General features: G+C 38.0%; 1 protein-coding gene across 7 annotated transcripts in view; it reads right to left on the bottom strand.

Moving 5' to 3' along the window:
* Dst (dystonin) overlaps window positions 1-20,511 on the bottom strand; it is a 434,906-nt gene that overhangs the window by 27,990 nt on the left and 386,405 nt on the right. For all 7 annotated transcript variants that reach the window (XM_013505819.1, XM_005406890.2, XM_013505822.1 and 4 more), the window contains 12 exons: window positions 20,266-20,439; window positions 19,781-19,936; window positions 16,517-16,714; window positions 16,065-16,193; window positions 12,327-12,497; window positions 11,300-11,455; window positions 10,897-11,103; window positions 7,963-8,082; window positions 5,062-5,231; window positions 3,756-3,915; window positions 1,244-1,438; window positions 582-710 (listed from right to left, as the gene is read on the bottom strand). In XM_013505819.1, the coding sequence (XP_013361273.1) occupies window positions 582-710; window positions 1,244-1,438; window positions 3,756-3,915; window positions 5,062-5,231; window positions 7,963-8,082; window positions 10,897-11,103; window positions 11,300-11,455; window positions 12,327-12,497; window positions 16,065-16,193; window positions 16,517-16,714; window positions 19,781-19,936; window positions 20,266-20,439 (1,965 nt within the window). The remainder of the gene's footprint in view (window positions 1-581; window positions 711-1,243; window positions 1,439-3,755; window positions 3,916-5,061; window positions 5,232-7,962; window positions 8,083-10,896; window positions 11,104-11,299; window positions 11,456-12,326; window positions 12,498-16,064; window positions 16,194-16,516; window positions 16,715-19,780; window positions 19,937-20,265; window positions 20,440-20,511) is intronic.

Genomic DNA, 20,511 nt, shown 5'->3' with positions numbered 1-20,511 from the left:
TTGTGACTTTTTTGCTGTTAAGCCCTTGTTTAATATAATAAAACTCATAAAATTAAAAGTAATAATTCATTAATAGAAATATTCTAAAGAATAAGCATGGGTTTGACATACCCATGGTTATGCCCCTTTATGACAAAAAATGTATTATGTTTGGCAGGCAAATGACGTGTTTCCTTTGCTTATAAAGGTCAAAGATATTAACTTATAATTCTACTAGCACAATTTTATAAATGTCAAAATGCTCATTAAGGATGATTCCTTCTCGAAATCCATATAAAAGTTAACAAAATTGACCAATTGTGGTCAGTAGTCGAATAACCTCCAAGAAAAATCAGTGTGACTCCTAGAGGTCTGAAACACTAATTACAGAATAACCACCTTCTCTAAACACCTGTGCGCATGTGCAGGGATACCTGCACATTAGCAAGAAGGATGGAGATACATGCCGAAATGTACCAGATGTTTCATTACTTCTCAGGAAGGAAAATATTCAAGCACTTGATATTTGTAATCACATCTGTTTTATCTACTTTGTTTCATTTTTCTCATTTAGTTATACTTAGTGTTTAGAAGTTACTCACTTTATGCTGGTCAATGAGAGTTCGGAGAGCATCTTCATCATCTGGGAGAACACCATGGAAACGCAGGGTTTGCTCTGCCTCAGCCAGCCACTCCAAGAGGGCATGCACCACCGAGTGGAACTCTTCTGCCTGACAGTGTTAAAACAAACACACACACACACAGACACACGAGATCTCAAAATATGCCTGTTACAGATATTCACAGAATTGAACAGTAGAATGTTCTCCTCAATGAAAAAAAGTCTTAGATTTAAATTGCCTAATTATGTACATTACTCACATTAAAAAGATAAAGATATATAGTACTGCATTTTACAAATATAAGAAAATATCAAACATCTCATTAAGTAGAATAATTCATCTACTTATAGTAGAATAATTAATCATTTTTAACAATTTGGTTTTAGGTGAATGGTAGCACACAAGACCCTCAAGCTGAAAAATTATTTCAGCAGCACTTTTTTATTAAGATCAGCAAGCTTCTCCTCCATGAAAAACTCAAAGTCCGGAGGGAGGCAGAGGACAGGTCAAGGCAGTGATGTAATCAGCATTTTTCCTTCCTGACAGCCCACGGGGAGAATGAGGACTACTGCAGTTTTCCACTGTAGCCTTTCTAGCTGAGGCTTCAGTACTTTTCAGTACACCTCTGGTATGGTTCTTACCTGGCGCAGGGCTGCTTCTAGCCGCGTCTGCTTTGAGATAGAAAGCGCACACACCGTCTCCCAGCGCGTGCTCAGCTCCTGCATCTGGACTTTGACCCAGGAGGAGTCATCGCGGCTGCCTTCTATAAGTTCCCGGGCAGAGCGCTTCAGGGCCTGCACACTGCTGGTCCTCTTCCCCAGCTCTTTTTGGAAGACCTAAGAAAATCATAGTAATTAAAATTAAGTTTTGATTACAAAACCACAATAACAAGATGTGCTGGTCTGAATACATATGTGTATAAAATATCACTGGCAGACATCTGAAACCTGCAGTTTGATGGCCACAGCACCGGTGGAACCTCAGAGGTAAGAGCATCATCAAGAACAGTCTTGTTTCCCTTTGTTTAGTCTTGTAACACTCTCAGGGGGGAACCAGACACAAGTATTGTGTACACGACACATGCACACAAATGTATCCAACTCCTCCTTCTGTGACTCTTTTAACAGGTGTCCCAACCTCTCTCAGATTAGCGTGAGTGCTGCGTGCATGCTGGCTGCCACACTACATCAACAGGTGAGGCAGACCACTCGGTCATCTTGGTACATCCCAGGCCTCAGAGACAAGGACAGGATCCCACAGGGAGCTGGTACATGGTCCTTTTTTCTGTAATGTGCCTTTGTCTTCACAGCATCTTGGGTACTAACGTATGATTTCAAGTTTTAGAGAATTCTTATCTCTCATCTTAGAGGAAGAGCTTTGGGGGCTTTTTTTCTTCCTTCTTAATTTTGATGAACTCTGATGTGCCAAGAGTTAAACTGACTTCTTTGGTCTCAGACTTAATCAAGAAGTGGTCCCAGGGTACTTCACGTCAGATCAAGAATGCTTATAAAACTTGGTATTTCAAATAACCAACCTTTTGTCTAAGATCAGTCACAAAAGGGAGCCCATCCAAAATAACCCAAACAGTATGGTGGAGTCTCTGATTTTATTCTAACAGTGTTAAATGATTTGTGCCTGCAGATAAACACACAAACACATACAAACACAACACACACATGTGTGTGCACACGCACACAAGGAACGATATCCAAAGAGTCCATGTGTGACAGGAGCAGACGGCCCAGTGTATTCTGTACACTCAACTTCCTGAGCCTTCCAATTGTATTACTAATGCTACATGATTCATTCATTCCTTGCTGACCTTTAATATATAAAAAGCCTGGCAAGTGACTAAGGTAGTAAATATTTAGACAATGAGCTTATAAAAATGGCATTTATGTAAAAGTAACATTACACCGTTCATTAATCACTGAATGTGTGCCAGGCAATGGAAAGGTTTGTATTCATCATGCACAAAATGTTTGTTTCAATATAAGCAAAGCAATGCAATATTTAAATTTTTGTTGGCCTGGTCATTACTTTTTCTTTTATTTTCTGTTAATATTCAAGTATCACAAACTCTCCTTATAGAATAATCCCAGAATAAAAATAGAAAAGGGAAACAAACGTGCAAAAAACCCAGCTATTTAGAAACACACATATCAATACAGCATAACCCAGGAGCATAAAGTAAACATTTTAAAATGAAATATACTTTCTGAACTTCAGAAGTGCAGAGGACACACCCCGGAGTTCAGGTAGGGTACTGTGAGGTATGTGTACATAAAGTCAACTCTGACACAGCTGTTCCATTAGGACCGTGCTTCCTGTTGCTTCCACAGTCCTTTGGGTTGTATTTTATCGTGTGATAATCATTTAGGACCTCAAACTTATCAACTGGACGCCTCAAATGTATCTTAGAGCTGCATAAGCAGATTGCAAAGAAACCAATTTTTTTGAAATGAATAATAAATCCCTCATAAGAACATGCTGTTAGCCGGCCATGATAGCACACGCATGAAATCCCAGCACTCAGGAGGCTGAGGCAGAAGGATCACTGGGAGTTCGAGACCAGCCAGGGCTACGAAGCGAACTCAAGGCCAGCCTGAACTGCATAGGGAGACCCTGTCTCAAAAAGACAAAACAAACAAACATGCTGTTGACTCATAAATCACTACAGGGTAAGGGACAAGATTAAAAAAGTTTCCAAAAGAAGACAGCATGTAATCATGACCCCCATGAGTCATGTCACAAATCTACTCACTTACCCAATGATCTTGTTCCAGGCCACCGAATGTATGCTTCTAAATTTTATTACATAACTGTTTAAATGAGTAACTAAAGATAGTAAAACATCCTTGGAACATGTTTTAAAGCACCAAAGGATGAAATCACTACTTTAATTATACAAAGGTTTTAGATTTGATAACTAAATACAAAAACATCTTACTGAAAACTAAATAATTCTTTCCTATTGCTTTTAAAGTTGGCTTCCTGATTCTTCTCAAAGGCACATGGTACTTTAATAATAAAGACAGTAATGTAGAGTACGACACAGTCTCCTGATTTTAAGGGCTAATTTAAGTGGTTATATGTCCCTCTCTACTCCAAATAATCAAACATGGTAAAATAAAATGTCCCAGACAACAATACCTTGTGGTTATCGATCAGATTCATCACCAAATCAATGTCCCCATGGACAGGCTGGTCTTCTGCCAGCTGGGGCTCAACTCTATACAACCAATCAATAAGGGCCTGCAGGGCATCTGTGAATTGTCCAGAGAATAACAGTGCCTCTTCCAGTTTGTTTTGTCTGGGGGAAGGGAAGACAGAAAAATTAATCTGAGTCACAGAAAAGTGAGTTTATTCATACAGGTTAGGTGGTACTCAAGAAGAAGAATTGTTTCTTTGTGTTTCATCTTGACACTCACTGATCTGTTATCACTGCAATTGCTTGTCTTTTAAAAATGCCATAAATGAAATCATTTACAAGACCCTGTAAAAAAGCATGTAACCTTTTGAGACTGGATAAGTCCTTTTTTTCAATGAACAGGCACTGCAAAAACATACTGAGAAGTTCCTTAGAACTGACTATAACATTATATTTAATCTTGATACAGGTTAGGCATTCCTGGTTCAAAAATCCAATATCCAAACTGCTTTGAAATCAAACATTTTAAGCAGCAACACGGTGCCTCAAATGGAAAATTTCATACCACTGAAACTCTAATTCATGCACAATATTATTAAAACTAAAAAGTTACTCTCACTTCCCAATATATCTCAATATCTATATGTAAATATTCTAAAAACTAACAAGCAAAAACCTAAAACATTTCTAGGTCCAATCATTTCAATACAGGACACTTAACACCTTTGACAAAGTAACTAAAACTAAAAACTAATGAAAAATTGATAATATTTATAAGATATCTGAACTCTTTTGGTGTACTTTCTTAAATACTTGAAAATCTAAAGTAAATCTTAGCCTTCACAGAAGTGTAACAGGAAAGAAGCTGGGGGGGTGGATGGAAGGCAGAAGAGCAGCTAAAGTGGGGCAGAACCTGCTTTATTTCATACCCAGTAGAGAGCACTGAGGGATGAAGCTGAAGGGGATGGTAAGAGTTCATTTACATTTCCAAAAATCTCTCCTCACGGTGAAGTGGAAATAAGATGAAAGGACAGATAAAAAGTGTATCTGGGAGACCAGTCAGACGCAGTGGGTGTAGTCGGATAAGAGACGGCAGAGGATTGGAGAAGAATACCATTTTGACTGGAAGGAGCAGTTTAAAGTAAATAATGAACTGAAAAGCTTTCTCAGGTCAGGCAGTCCATGGGTGAAGCAGATGTTCCCCGGGTAAAGGGGCATGGAGGGGCCCTCAAGCATGTCTACAAAGCACCGTTACTTTCTCCTTGCTGGAGGCCTACAAAGTAACCAAGCTGTAAAGGAGCATCTCACCTCTCCACAGACTTTCCACAGATGGTGTCCCACTTGTCTCTGAGTTCACTTAGCATGTCATCCAGCTTCAGGTTGTCATCAGCCAGGCAGGTCTTCTCCTTCAGCGAACGTCCAGTTCGGTTGGTGGTATCGTAGACAGAATGCTTGGCTCCTAGTGATTTCTGAAACTCCTACATATTTAACAAGAAAACTGTGTATTTTTTTGTAGGACTTGCGAACAAACAAGCAAAAGGCACTGCAGGAGGGTCTCTTACATGGGAGACAGCAAGGAATCAGGTTACAGTGCTGAGTTCGACAAAGGAACCTAACAGGGCCCCCTAAAAATCTAAACTTCCACGGTGAAGGATTTACTTTTCTCAGAAGCCAACTAACCTTGAGAAAATAATCTCAAAGCCAAAAAAATTTTTTCTCTGAATTTTTCCGGGGGCAGTGCTGGGAATCATACTCAAGTGGTCTTCATGTATGCAAGGCAAACACTCTACCGGTGAGCTCTACCGTTAGCCCTGAACCTGTTACCTATAAGCAACAAACACCACAATACGTATTTATGATAAAATAGTTGCTGATAAAGTACTGAAAACAGGGTTTGGGACTGGAAAACGTGGCCACTGCTCTGTGAGTAGAGAAACAACGTCCAGAGTACAGAGTGATTCAATGATGGACACAGTTACTAAAGGCTCTTTTTTGTTGTTGTTCAAACACATTTACTGCGCACACTTTGGTTAGGTACAGTAACAATACATGCCATTCTATCTCTGAGCCTGAAAGAGTGGCAGGGAAGGACCGGCCTCTCCGATTCCGGTGTCTGGACCTACTGCTCAGACCGTGTGGGAAACCTACGTTCTGCCTACTCAGTTATACAAAGCATAGTGATACCTCAAAAGATCTACACATTACTTTTGCAGTATCAAATCCTTAAGTTGCTAATAGAACATCTAACCTCTGCTGTTGTTTATACAGCCAGTGAACCTTCCATGTTCATATATATACATGTGTGTAAGGTTAGTGGGAGAACTGCATTCTTTCTGTGTGCCATAATTATAACCTGTACACAGCAGAAACACTGTCTTTGTAGGCTCTCATTATCATTTTATACCTAATAAATATTTGTAAGATATAGAGTAGAAAAATGAGACAACTGCTATTGAATATACAACCTCAGGGACAAGAGGTAGGTAGGTCAACTTAAGGGGGAACTTACAAGCTCATAAAATACCAAGGCAATACTAACGCAGCGATTCACCATCCTGACAGTCCATTAGAATCAAACTAGATAATAAAATACTATGTAAATGAATAGCTTCCCCAAATAATCTCAAAGTTACAATTACAATACCTAATAAATTTTTATTGCCTTTAAAAGCAACACTTTAAATGCTTTAACATGACACATTTTTTTTGTTTTGTATTGGAAGGCAACTACATCTGGACACCTTTAAGTACTAAAACAATTACAGTATCACACCATTTCTAGTTTATCTGTAGGGATTACCTCTTCATGCTATTCTGAAAAGAATGCTTGAGTTGAGAATCATGATACTGACACAGATTTTCTTTACACAGCAGATACATAAATAAATCTCATAGCTGAGTACCGGTTGATTAAAACTTTGTAAAGACAAAAGTCCCCAAATAATGAACGGTGAACACTTCTTTTAAAATTGGTTTAATGAACTACCCTGAAATGTATTTTGGAGAAACTGGTGACTTTGGCAGTACGTAATACTACAAAACAGAGAATCTAATAAGGTTCTTTGCATATTCTTGCTCCTCTAAGTTCAAATAAAGCATTCTGTTTTGAAGAGGAGGCTCCTGCTTTCCCATCAGAGGGGAAGGATGGAAGGTGCTGTTTACTGTCACTGCGCTCCTAGGACTGGATGTGGCAGCTTGTGGGCAGAGGCTGCTGCAGAACAGGACACTCCTAAGTCCTATTTCAGTCAGAGAACAGATGCGCAGCATGTTTGCTCTGGCACCAATGGGTAATGACTCTCTGAGGTTAGACTGAGGGCAGCAACCCACCTAGGTGGAGACAATGGCTAAGAATTTTCTGACGATGGTAAATCTCACAAAATGTTTTTATGCTACCAATGTAACATTACTGTATTGTTACTGTGTACATTAATGTACTTAACATTACCAAAGGCTCTTTCAGCCTTTTAAAATGTTTCAAGCAGCAATTTATACCTCGCTGCTTGTCTGCAGGAACCACTTTCCTTTACCTACATGTGCACCCTGATGGCTGATGGCCAATTTACAAACAGAATGATAGGAAGACCCAGTAAAAAAAGAGAGTTGGGAAGGGTAGCAGGGAATGCTCTTGAATGCCCTGTGGAACAAACAGAAATACTTTAAAAATACATTTCCACACTCATCTAGTCTACACGAAGAAGTCATTGAGACCATGTGTCCGAGGATGTGGGTAGAATTTTATATACATGCAGATGTGATAAAGTATTAATTGTTAGGTAATACAATCAATTTATCTTTCCTTTGTTTAAAAGAATCCATACCTCAAAATCTGCATTACTTTTTACTACAGAATTACCTTCAAGGTTGCACCTGATCTATGAAAAAATACAAGACATGACAGTGGTTGTGAAAACTGAAATATCAATGTCCACACCGCTAAGACCCTTCACCCATTTTAGAATGTAGATGTATTCCAGCTGTAATTTTGTGTTTTTCTTTTAATAATTAACCCTTGAATATTAGTGAAATGGTCACCAGAAGTAAAGGCATCACTGCCACTTGACCAATGTGAAGAGCTACTGTTTTGAAATTTAGTATAGGTTCACACTGGTAGTCTTCGTTGCTTTATCGGCGAGGAAATACAAGATCAAGTAAGAATTTGGAAGTGATCTTGAAATATATGAGGCAATATGCTTTCCTTAACAGACTCACCTTATGCTGTGCAAGCTGTGCTTTTATTTTGTCTGGATCATTGGCAATTTCCAGGTCAGAATCCAGAGTATTTTCGGACTCTTCCAGCCACTCCATAAGTTTACTCCATGCTTCGTGGAACTGTAAAAGAAACTCTCATCTTTGTCCAGAAAAACTTTGAGCATGTATGTGAATTATGGCATATTTTAAAACAGAAATTAATATTTATAGCCATGCTGAAAATCATTCATTTAAAATTTCCCTTGAAGAAAAAAATGCTTTTATCAGCAAATTATAAAATGCCTTACAATGCTTGGTGTTTGTGGTTGTGGTCACTTTGCTGTAACTCATCCAACATATCATTTTAGCAAAAACAGCCCTAGAAACAGGTATGGAGCTCAAGGGAAAACTGCCTTTCTTCTTACTTTTTTTTGCTCAAATTTTAACATAAATTCTCAAAAACATATTTTTGTATTTGTTTCATTTATATTTTTATGTCCATTACTGTCTCTTGATAGGTCTAGACTTACATCTAAGGTGTTTAATTCCTCAGTTAATAAAATGGAACAAAAGAGAATGAAGAATTATAGAGCCTGTACATTTGGTTTTTAAAGCAGCAAGAATAGCCGGGCATAGTGGCGCACGCCTGTAATCCCAGCACTCAGGAGGCGGAGGCAGGAGGATTGTTATGAGTTCGAGGCCAGCCTGGGCTACAAAGGGAGCTCAAGGCCAGCCTGAACTGCATAGCAAGACCCTGTCTCAAAATAAAAAAAATAAATAAAATAAACAAACAAACATAACGAGACCCTGTCTCAAAGGAAAGAAAGAAAGAAAGAAAGAAAGAAAGAAAGCAAGAAAGAAGCAAAAATAAAAAGAGGCCATTACCTTTTTTTTTTTTCCTTGGTTTTTTTCTGGTACCAGGAATTGAACTCATGACCTTGCGCTTGCCAGGCAGGCGCTGTGCCGCTAAGCTAAGTACCCAGCCCCATACCTTCCTATTTAATACAAAGGTAGTTTAACATCTTTCCTGCTGCTACCAGAACTCTCACATTAGTGCTTGTGCCTCATGTATTGGTTTTATATGTACCCACAATATTTTAGTTCTAAGAAAATGTAATTCTCTTTGCCATCTGAGACCTTGCAAATATCTTGGGCTGCATACATCTGATTTTAGGCATGTATCTTTTCTGTTTATCATACACAAAACTAGTGGGCTTTAATTTTCTGTACCTGATTGGGAAACTGGTTATAAATTATTTCTTATAACCAATGTAAATGAACAGATACATACCAAAAACAAAGTAATTTATACAAACTCCTTATATTTCAAAACATATTAATAAGGAAATAACAAAAAACATCTAACAATACCAGCAAACTCAGGCACAGAATCACAAAGCTACAAGGGCCCACTAGATATTACTGCATTACTCTTCTCCCTCTACATCCCTCCCACAACTCTAGTCAAGCTACACATGAAAAAAGCAAGGTCAGAATAGGTACATACATTGCCAGTGTCAGAGCTATGATCAACGTGGGAGCCAAAAACTGATTGATAAGAAGAAACGAAACAAATTGCTTGTCTAGTTGCTGTGCAGTCTGACTTCAATTAACAGAGGATGTACCAACTGGACATGAAGTTCAATGATATAAACCACAGGCTCTAAAATGGGTTCTGGCTTTGAAGCTATTTTGAAGTAAGTAGAGGAAATGCTTTTTGCAGATGAAAACTGTGCAGAATATTTATACAGTTAAGACAATGAAGCAGATGAAGAGGAGAAGGGAAGGAGAGTGAACACCTTCATAAATCTGATGCTTGTAATTCAAGACGTACTACAGAAGACACTGTGCTACATAATGTGGAGACCAAAACATTAGGCTTAGAATGATTACTGAACAAAAGAAATGAATTAGCGGCAGATCCTATTCCAGAGACTCACTTCCAATCCTGAGCATGTCATACTCCCCACTCAAAAAAGGATATATGGCGTGAAATTCCGTAACTATGCAATTTGTCATTTCTAAGCCTCCAAAAATACGTACTGATAGTGTCAACCCTGAAACACCTGACATTTCTGACACTGTCTTGTACCATCTAACTGACGGAATACAACAATGCTAAGCAAATGCAGTGGAATGGGGCAGAAAGGGTCAAGTGTTCAATAATATACTAAACTTTTGGTGAAATTATTAAATACATTTTTTAAAAGATACATGCCAAGTAAGGGGGTATATCTTACTTGCACAGTGTACAGAGACACTCAGAGATGTATAACTTTACCTCTCTATATTCAGTCCTGAATTGAATGATAATAACAGCCAAAGAGAGGAGAAAAACTCTCTTGTGAAATTCTCTAGAATAAATTAAGTACTGCAAAAAGACCCGAACCATTACTTCAAAATGAGAGGAAGCTGCATCAAAAGGTTAGGGAGGAGATCGGGGCTGTCAACAAGTGCTGAGAAAGGAGGGGAGCGCCGACCAACTCAGACCCAACACGCCCCTTCCCAGCTGCCTGTGCTTCCGCGTGCCTGCCTGCTGGCTCTGAAGACTGAGGCAGGTTCAGTTCAGGAAGCAAAGATGAGTAAGTGACACAGTGAAGTATAATGCAATCCTCTGAGTATGAGAGTGGAGGCCAAAAGGCCAGAGAAAAAACAAACAAACCCAGTAACAAAATCTGGAGCTCCCTTCTGTGCCATAATGATAATGGCCCCTCTACGAAGCCAAGCTATAATCAGTCTTTTCAAGATTAGTCCACAGGGCCTGAAGTTGCTGCCAGGTCCAAGGAGTAAAACCAGCGTGCCAAGGTAAGCCACAGCCCTTTTAGGAAGTGGACACACAGTTCCTGATCGCCGCTGCTAGCACAGCCTGCAGCGCAAGTGTTTTAATCCCATGCATTTCAATCACTGCCGCTCACTTACTGCCAAGGTCGGAGAATTTTCGCAGAGCTTTCTTACCTGCTTAGCTCTCTTCCTGGCGTCATCCAATGATCTTCCTCTTTCTATCAATCGCTGAACTACTTTTTCCCACCGACTCTGTACGCTGATGAGTAGGTTCTTAATTAGGACAACATCTTGTTTCTGACTGAAATATTTCAGGTGGGTTCCAGTTTTATCCAGCTCTACTATCTGCTCGCGGTGAGAATTTACTTCATTGGCGAAGACCTTCCCCCCGACAAAAAACAGACATAATCAGAAACAAGGAAAAATGGATCTGTCTCAGAAATGCTTCAGGTATCACAAAGCTCACAGAGTTGTATAAAACAAGACAAAGTTCTCAACTAACAAATCCACACTTCAGACATTAAAACTCCTGGTGTCTGAAAGGAGGAAGTCGTCCATCTGAGTGGCCGCTACATACCCTGTGCTCATCAATTTGAAACAAGACTGTGTCCAAGATAAGACTGGGTCGGGAAGCCACATTCAGGGTCTGCTCAGCCTGGGTGAGCCAGCTGATGAAGTCCTGCAGGGAGTCGTGGAACTGCACTGCCAAGCTGAGGGCTTCTTCCAGTTTAATCTGTGAAGAGAGCTTAGTTAGTAAAGTATCTGCGGCTGAAGAGCCTTGGTTACTTTGTTTCAGGTTAATCCTTCTCTGGAAGATTCCTTCCCCTTCATTTTGTATCTTTATTAACTAAGCAACTTGAGACTGTAATGACCCTTCACTAACCTACTGCTGAACCAAGCTTTTTAAAACCCCATAAGTAAGAAACATTGCCCTGCAGCTAAAAAAATTAAGTGGACACTAAATTGTGTTTATGGCAATTAATAACAACACAACTTCAAACCCCACTAAACAGAACGGGGTAAGAACAAAAACTGACAGTCATACAATTAAGTGCTAGAATAAAAATCCTATAAAACATACTTTATGACTTATCAGTAATGCTATAATAACCTAGTATTTTAGCCTATTGTTTTTCTTATAGCATTAAATGGTATTATTGAGATTTCTCAGATTATTCTGTTTTTTTAAAAAGTGGCAAAAAATACATAATCCATAAATCATAATTCCTTTCTCACATTTTTATATAAGCACTGATAAAATATATAAACATCTCTCTTACTCTTCCTCTCCTTTAATGATTGAGATTAAAACAGAATTAACAATCTTGAATTTGAGTGTTTACAATATATAGAAGTATACCTAAGTGACACTTGGTCTATTAAATATTTTCATCTACATTGAATAGATTCCTGTAATTGTCTGTTCTTTTGAGTTAGAATACAATTTTCAACTGCCCTCACAAAATCTTCAAGTATACAAAAAATTTAAACATGAATCATTAGAAATTCTACTTTTGATGGTTCTCAGAAATAAGTCAAAACCTATGACATAAACAAACTATTATATTACTGTAATACCAAGTCTATTATACTAAAGCACATACTTTCCTCTCGTTGAGTTTTGTTTCCACTGATTCCCATTTTTCTTTCAAGTTATTTATATCTTGATCAACATTTGTCTCTGCAGATTTGGGGCAGCTTGCGAGCATCTGTTGGCCTTTCTGCATCAGGCTCCTATATGTTTCTTCTTTAACATCAAACGCAGCACAGACTTCCTAAATTGAGATACCCTCAAATTATATTGCTTTCAAGAGAACAGTATCTAAGAGTCCTATTTTGTCAGGTCATCAATCCCAAGCCCTTCACCAAATGCTCATTTCTGGCACACAGAACTGCTAAGGTTAAATTTCTCACTCTGTTGGAACAGTATTTAACCCTAAAGCCATGCTTCTCTACTGAGAAAGCCCAGAAGTGGTGTTTCCATTGTCAACCTTCTCTGGGGTGCTAATGTTTGAAGTATTAGTTTTCATACTGTCAGGAAAGGTTTTGTTGTATAGTACCTAATCAGCTTTCAAATAATTTAAGCTCTTTGGGTCTCAATTTCCTGCTCTGTAAAGTAGGGGACATTTATGCCCTTCTTTGTACTAGGACTCACTAACTATATCTGATTTGTATAATTTATTCCTTGATCAGAAAACATGCAACGGACAGAAAGCAAAGTACAAGCACAAAGATATTTACACTGATTATTCAGTTTCATAGATAACAACAGCCATACTTGTGGTGCTGTGAATAAAATCTCACTTAAAACATTTTTAAAGCTTCCAATCTGAATGTAGTGTGTATCTTCTATAGAGAATATAGGAAGATTTTGCTCAAACAAATTCAAAATCTAAGACCAGTGAAATAACACATATATTTCATTCTAAAAATTAAGTTCAGTTCTATTCCACTGATTGAATTACAATGTGGGTCAAATCATAGTTTCCACTGACAAATACATATTATATCTCACTAATATTTTTAGCCTTACAATTTCATAAACTGGGACATAATTCATACAGCATAAAATTCACCATTTAATAGTGCATATTCCAGTGTTTCTTAGTAAATTCATAAATTTATGCAAGTAATTACCACTAACTGTAGAACATTTTCATCATCTCAAAACTCCGTAGTGTCCTTTTAAAAACAACCTCTTTCAAAACCTATTTGCAATACCACCTACTCAAAGCTTTCCTAAGAAACTTATGTGCAAGGGATGACCAAACTATATGGTGAATGACTGAATTTAAAAACTTACAGTAAAAGACACATTGCCATTAATTCTCCTAAAAGTAACCCCCACACTTCAAACACACTTATCCCACCACTCCTGCCACTGTCTGAAGCACTTCTGAAGTCTTCTTTCCTGCCTTTGTGAAGTGTGATTAAAAAAATATGGGGACTGCTGCTGCCTGTCATCCAAAGGCAAGGCAGCTCGTGAAAACATTATGGTGAGTCCTCATCCACCTTGTTCACTGGATCTGGCACCGTGTGACTTCTGGCTCCTCCCCCAAAGTCAAAATGACCATGAAAGATAAATGTTTGGAATAGATTCAAGACAGTGAATCAGCCACAGCAATCCAACTAAAGACACAAAAGAGGACTTTCAAAAACTGCTTCAGAAAGTGGCAAGAAAAATGGGGTAAGTGTGTTTGAAGCAAGGGAAAATATTTTGAGGGAGATTAATGGCAGTAATACATTTTAAAAAATGTAAACATTTTTAGCTATGTTTAGATTATATTTTGTATTTTTCTTCATCTGTAGCAAAGCCAAATTAAAAGAACATTACTCAAATGGTATTACTAATCAATAACTTCGAAATTCTTTAAATCATGAAATTTCCATAGCCTCACACATTATACACAGTTATAGAAAATTCATTTTAAACATCCCATTGTGACAGTTAAGCTTGATTGTGCCAACTTGACTTGTGGTGAACACATTTTCCAGCGTAAGTACGGCGGGCTTGGTCACGTGGCCATGTGTACTATGGTCTGTACCTGGTCGCTCATCCCCTCCTCTGCGGCACTGTCCCCTGCCACATCCCTCTGCCATGCTATTTCTCCCTTGGAGCCAGCTTACCATGCACCGAATCCCTTAAAATGTGAGCCAAATTAGCTCTCTCCTCCTTTAAGTTTTGAGCATCTGGTAGTACACCACTCAAGCTAAGTACATTCATATAAAACATTTTTTCTAAAAGTAAAGTATTCTAAGGAAGAGATTTTTGCTTTCAAGTTGGTACTAATATTCTTCTGAATTAACATTTTAAAGATATTTGTTATTGAAATAATACCAATAATTTATTTGTTCAAGAGTTCATTCAACTTGTAATTAATAGACTCTATAAATGCAACACAAGCACTCCAGAAAAGCAAGAAGGTGTCTGGAGGTTACTACTCGAGCTTTATAGAAAAGGAAGGCAAGTACTGCCAAGTTATTATGTAGCCATCACTTTTTCAGTGAAACAAACGAGTCCCTTACGGCACCAAACAATGACAGTAATTGCACAAAATACACTTCTAAAATAATATACTATAGGGCTGGGGATTTAGCTCAGCGGCAAAAGCGCCTGCCTGGCAAGCGCAAGGTCCTGAGTTTGGTTCCCGGTACCGGAGAAAAACCAAAAAAAAAAAAAAAAAAAACCAAAGTGAAATGGATAAAATAATATACTATAATAACTTCTAGACAAGTCTATACTGGATAACAGGACTTATTTTAGCTATTCCATATAACTGTGAAAGAGTAAGATGTTATCTATGTCAAGATGGTTACTTCACACCACTAAATTCAAAATTATTTCCAAATAAGTAAAATTTTATTAAGGTTTTACAACATTAGACAGCTATTAAAGAATACCGATTTTCATGTATGATGGCCTCCTTCTTTGCCAAATTCCTACTTCTAAAGAGAGTAATTATGAATGTTGAATATTAAAAAAATTTTTGGATGCAAATTTATAACTGTAAAAACTAGAGGAACAGTTTCACAGATCTGAATAACTGCTTTTTCTCAGATTTTTAGAGCTGAATTGGAAAGAGACATGAATAGGAACTGCCAATAAATCAATGATATTCTAAATTTGTCAGTCCATATTATAAAGAAATAAGCCAGAGTTTCAAGTTTCCATATTTTTTTGTTCTCATTCTTAGAGACTTGCCATAGAAACTGGACGAGAACAGCCTGAAGGCAAATGGTCTGGACTGGACAGCTGAGCACAAGCCTCTGCCTCTCTGCTCGATCATCTCTAAGACAAGCCCTTTTTTTTTTTCTTTTGCGTACTGGGAATCAAACTCATGACCTCAGGCTTGCCAGGCAAACACTAATGCCGCTGAGCTATATCCCTGGCCCCAGCAAGCCATTTCTTGTAAAAGAACAAGGACTTAGTTTCCAGTTAATATGAGAAATAGTTTTATATTCATAAATATACTTGAACATTAATTTTAAGTCCAATTTTTCTATTTTCTTTACACCACAAAGTACAACCATGCACCACTTACTCAATGTTGTACTACCAGCCATACAAGCTTATCGTTTGGTGGAGGCATTTTTGCTTCCAAAAAACCCTCTAGACTTCTAAAATCTCTTCTTTGTATCCCGACAAAACTAACCTCTGAAATAAGGCTAGGTTTTGACCTGAAAAATTTAATGACTAAATGGTTTTGTTTATAGCACTTACACCGTGAATTCTGCTAAGAAAATCATCATCTCTTTAAAAACCTCCCATTACTTAGGTATCACCAGGGCCCACCAATCGTCTGGCGGCCTGGGGCCAGGGCAGCAGGAGACACTGTACTCACCATGTGGGCGTTCAGCTGCTCCTTGGCTGTTTCTGGTAGACCTCCCAGAGGCTTAGACGCCAACAGGTGACGCTCTGTGTCAGTCAGCCACTGCTGCAGATCCTCAATCTCTCCACGGAAGCCTTTGGCCTGAAGTGACAGGGAGTTTTAAATTTGGTCACTTTCGGGTGGAAAACAAGGTTTAAACAGCCCCGCCTGCTACGTCTCCCTCTGCCTTGACTGCCAGGTATCAATCACTCAATTTGCCTGCTTCATCGGGAGCTCGGCAGATCAGAGTATTATGCCAGGAACTAGATCACTACCTCTCTTCTGCTGTTCTTTATCCCACTTATTCTCACTCCTCTCCTTAAGGTATAAAAATTAAACAGCAGTCTGTGAAGGAGAGAAAGACATCCATACTCTTTTGGTCCTGGAAACCACAGCAAGTTTCAGAATTTATTATCTTTAATCACCTGGCGCAAGGCACCATCCAGCTGCTGCTTCCTTTGTTCTGTTTTTTCCAAAACATTTTGCCAGCGTTGATTTAAAACCTCTAGTTTGTGCTGAAGGTTGCTTGCTTCTTCTCCTGCACTTGATTCAATTAGATCACTTCCGGCTTTATTAACAGCTTCCACTGTGGACTGATGGGCTAATACATCATTTTGGAGCACCTGAAAATATTAAGATCGTGTGTTCACTAGTTGCTACTGCATTCAACCTCAGTGCTAATGCAGCTGTTTTATTTGCTGGTCATGGAACATTCTGAAACAGCCTCCTAACAGAGTTTTAACACTGAGCTTTAAAGTGATGAACCAACTTCCTCTTCCTTTATCTTTGTAGTTCTCCTACATATACCTTTAGCATAGCAACACTTCCTGAAACAATTACGTGAGAACATTTTGCTAGTCATTCTCATTATAATGACTATGCAGTTGATGTACTACTATACATCAAGAGATTGTAATTAAAAGGTTCTAAAATGTTTTGATTTATACTCCGTTTAATTAAACCTAATTCTCATGTTTGAATTAACTTGTAAGACTTTTACTCCTACCTATTCATTTTCAAATATAAAAGTATCCCATGTCTAAGACATACATATTTTACAGTTAGCACCCCAAAAGGGAAGAAAGTACCCACTGACTATTTCCTTCTCTTCTCACTGAAGGCTGCTATCATTATAATCTTACCCTACATGCAGTGGTAATAGTAAGGCAACAGAACACCATCTCTTGTGCTGTGTAAGAATCACACGTCCGGAGGGGTGCAAACCTGAGGGGATTTTTCAGAGAAGGCAGTGGCCCCCTGAGAGCACAGCTTCTCTGACTGTACTCACTCATTTCTTGAAGTACCCAGGGAAGGAGCATTTTCCAAAGGCTGGAAAATCAACTGGGCAAGGAAGGAGTTACCTTTCTAGAAAGCATGCACTCTGTTAAGAGAGGGAACTACCTTTTCAAGAAGTAAGAGTTAAAACATTTCTCCTTGTTCAAATTTAAAAGATAATTCTATACAATTCGCGTTTCTAAGTGGTCTGGGTTCTGCTGTAAGGTCAGAGCCTTGGAGTGGGAGAAGAATGCAGGAAAGGAACGGGAAACGTTCCCTTCCTTCCTCTTGCAGCCCTACTGGGAATTCTAACAGTCTTCTGACTTTTGATCTTTGAGAAAAGGAAGGAAAAGAAAAAGAGTAGACACTGCCAACTATTCAAAGACAAACAATTCAAAGGTCCCTAGAGATCCCTGACAAAATAACTGCATCCTCATACCTCATGTTTCCACCTCTGCTAATTATATAGACGCAGGCTTATTAAGACCACTATCAGGGCTGTGAAAATGGAAGTGCTCTATAGACCCACCCTATGAAAATAAACAAGGGCCTGGGGATTTAGTTCAGTGGCATAGTGCCTGCCTGGCAAGCACAAGGTCATGAGTTCGATTCCCGGTACCAGAAAAAAAAACAAAAACAAAACAACAAAAAAAGAAAATAAACACATTTCGCTTTTATGCAGAAGCACTCTGACCAGTCAAAGCAAAGGTATAACGTAGACATTAAACAGCAGAGCAGGCTTTCACATAAACATTAATTTTCTCATCAAATATGGCTTGGTGTGATTATCCATGTAAACAGGACCAGGGAAAGAAGAAGAAAAACTTAAATTAGGGAACAACTGGTACTATGAAATAAGAACTAGGGAAGAACTAAAGCAAGAATGGTCAAACACCATTTTAAATGCTAACAATCTACCTTTTATTTGAAAATATTAATAAAGGGAAAATCATCAAATATCTTTTATCTGAAAGTCAAGGAAATTTTACTTGATTCAGGATTTACTAGGATTCAGGACTTTGAAAAGACCACTATTAGTGTAAATGCTAAAGCCTATGAAAGATTCTGGTATGTCAGACAAGATAAATGCTACTGTGCATAAACCCAAGTAGATCTAGTGACTTAAGAGACAGGGAAAGTCACAAAGGTGATAATAATGTGAAGTTATTTTGCTTATGAAAGTATCTCAAGATAAAAAAAACTTTTAATTTGTAAGTTCCAAATCAAATGTATGACCTGTAAAAACTCTTTAGAACATATTTCAAAAAACTGATTTAAAAAGGAGTATGAAACAAAAGTCAGTCAAAGGCAAGAGTGACACAGAGACGAAGAAAAAACCATAATATAATGAGAGATGTATAAATAGGCTAAGTAAAAGAGGCCAGGAGGTGACCAGAGTAAAAACATAAACCAGTGGCAGCACATTTTAAACCTATGATTTTTACACTATCCCCCACAACTTTAAAAAACAGATGAAGCAGCCCAATGACAAATATAACTACAGATTTAAAGTTTTAGAGTTTACCATGAAGCCCTAATAAAATATAGCCACAAATTTCCAGTCCTCTCTCTGTTTGATAATTGCCCTGAACAATGAGAAAAAATGTCTTGATTATAATCTTTTAGGAAGTGTATTTAAGCAATTTAACCTTTAGTTATAAATGCCAAATATATACTTCTATTAAAATCACAAACTTAGAAAAACTCATGTAGAAACATATTTAAAAAAACCTGATGACATTAGAAATGCATAAAGAGGAAGCATAATTCCCCTTCTTAGTATTTTCCCAAAAGAATTAAAAGCATCAGACCACATCGATATATGCACACTATTTATAGTGGCACAGTTTGTAACAGCTAAATCTTAGGAGTAGCCCAAATGCCCATCAACTGGTGAATGGACAAAAAGGGTGTGGTTGTTTATGCAATGGAGTACTACTCAGATATAAAGAAAGATAAGCTTGAGACATTTCTAGGTAAATGGCTGCACCTTGAGCCCACACTCTTAAATGAAATAAATCAGACACATTGCACTGTTTCTCTGCTGTGAGAAACAGAAAGTGTAAACAAGGACCAAAATGTGTGACAGATATTGTGAAATAGGAAGAAAATATTTAAATGGGGAGGGGAAAAAAGGAAGGGGGAGGGGGAAAAAGGGGAGTGGAAAAGGAAAGAATGGAAATGTTAAAAAAAAAATGAGAAAAAGAGGAAAAATGCAAACAAAGCTTTTGTAAATGGGGAGGAGTTAAGGGATGGAGGGGAATCAGAAAAAAAAAAAAGAATCAAGTTATATCACGTATAGGTACAAATTCTCTATGATGAATATGATCATTATGTATTCCTAAAATGTACCAATAAAATCTGAGTGGAGAAAAAAAAAAGAGGAAGCATAATAGGTAGTAATGGCTACATACATGATGTTTGGCAAGTTCCACTTCAATAGCTTTTGGGTCACTGCCAACGGGTTTCTGCTCGCTTAGCAAGCCCTCAGTGTGTGTCAGCCACGCCAAGAGCTCGTCCAAAGCATGCTGAAACTGACCCAGGGCCAGCAGAGCACCCTCCAACTTGTGCTATCAAAAAAGCAGAGGAAGAAAATCCATTTATGAGTTTGACGTTAAGAATGACATGCATTAAAACAAGGGCAAAAATCAACTGTTTCATGCTACATAAGTCCATAAGCATATCCTATGAAGCATATCCATCATATCCTTCTGTATTTTTAGTTTAACATCCTTCAAGGAAAAATGGCATAACCAAGGAAATTTCTAATGAAATAAGAGGATCTGGATACTTCCAACAAGTTTTTATGTAACTGCCTGATTTTATTTTTAATAATTGTTTTACAATAACATCTGAGATTAACCATGTATATCTTTTTAGCAAAGGTCTTGGCTTTTACCTGCCGGTTGATAATTCTCTCATCCAGGCTATCCCATATGAGTTTCAGTTCCATTAACGGGTCTTGAACAGTGTGTTTGTCACTTTCCTCTTTTACTTTCTTCAGCAAAAGTTCTGCTTGATGGTTCAGTCTTTCCATTTCTATCTGTTGCTGATAAGCCTCCGACTTAAATTGCTATTTAAAAAAAGAGATGTACATAAGGAAAATTGTTTATGAATCAGTAACTTTAAACCAAAAAAATTCTGT

This window comes from Chinchilla lanigera, unplaced genomic scaffold (genome assembly GCF_000276665.1).
Source record: "Chinchilla lanigera isolate Chin_1 unplaced genomic scaffold, ChiLan1.0 scaffold00101, whole genome shotgun sequence".
NCBI classification, from domain to species: Eukaryota; Metazoa; Chordata; class Mammalia; order Rodentia; family Chinchillidae; genus Chinchilla; species Chinchilla lanigera.
This window is presented reverse-complemented; position numbering and strand designations above follow the sequence as displayed.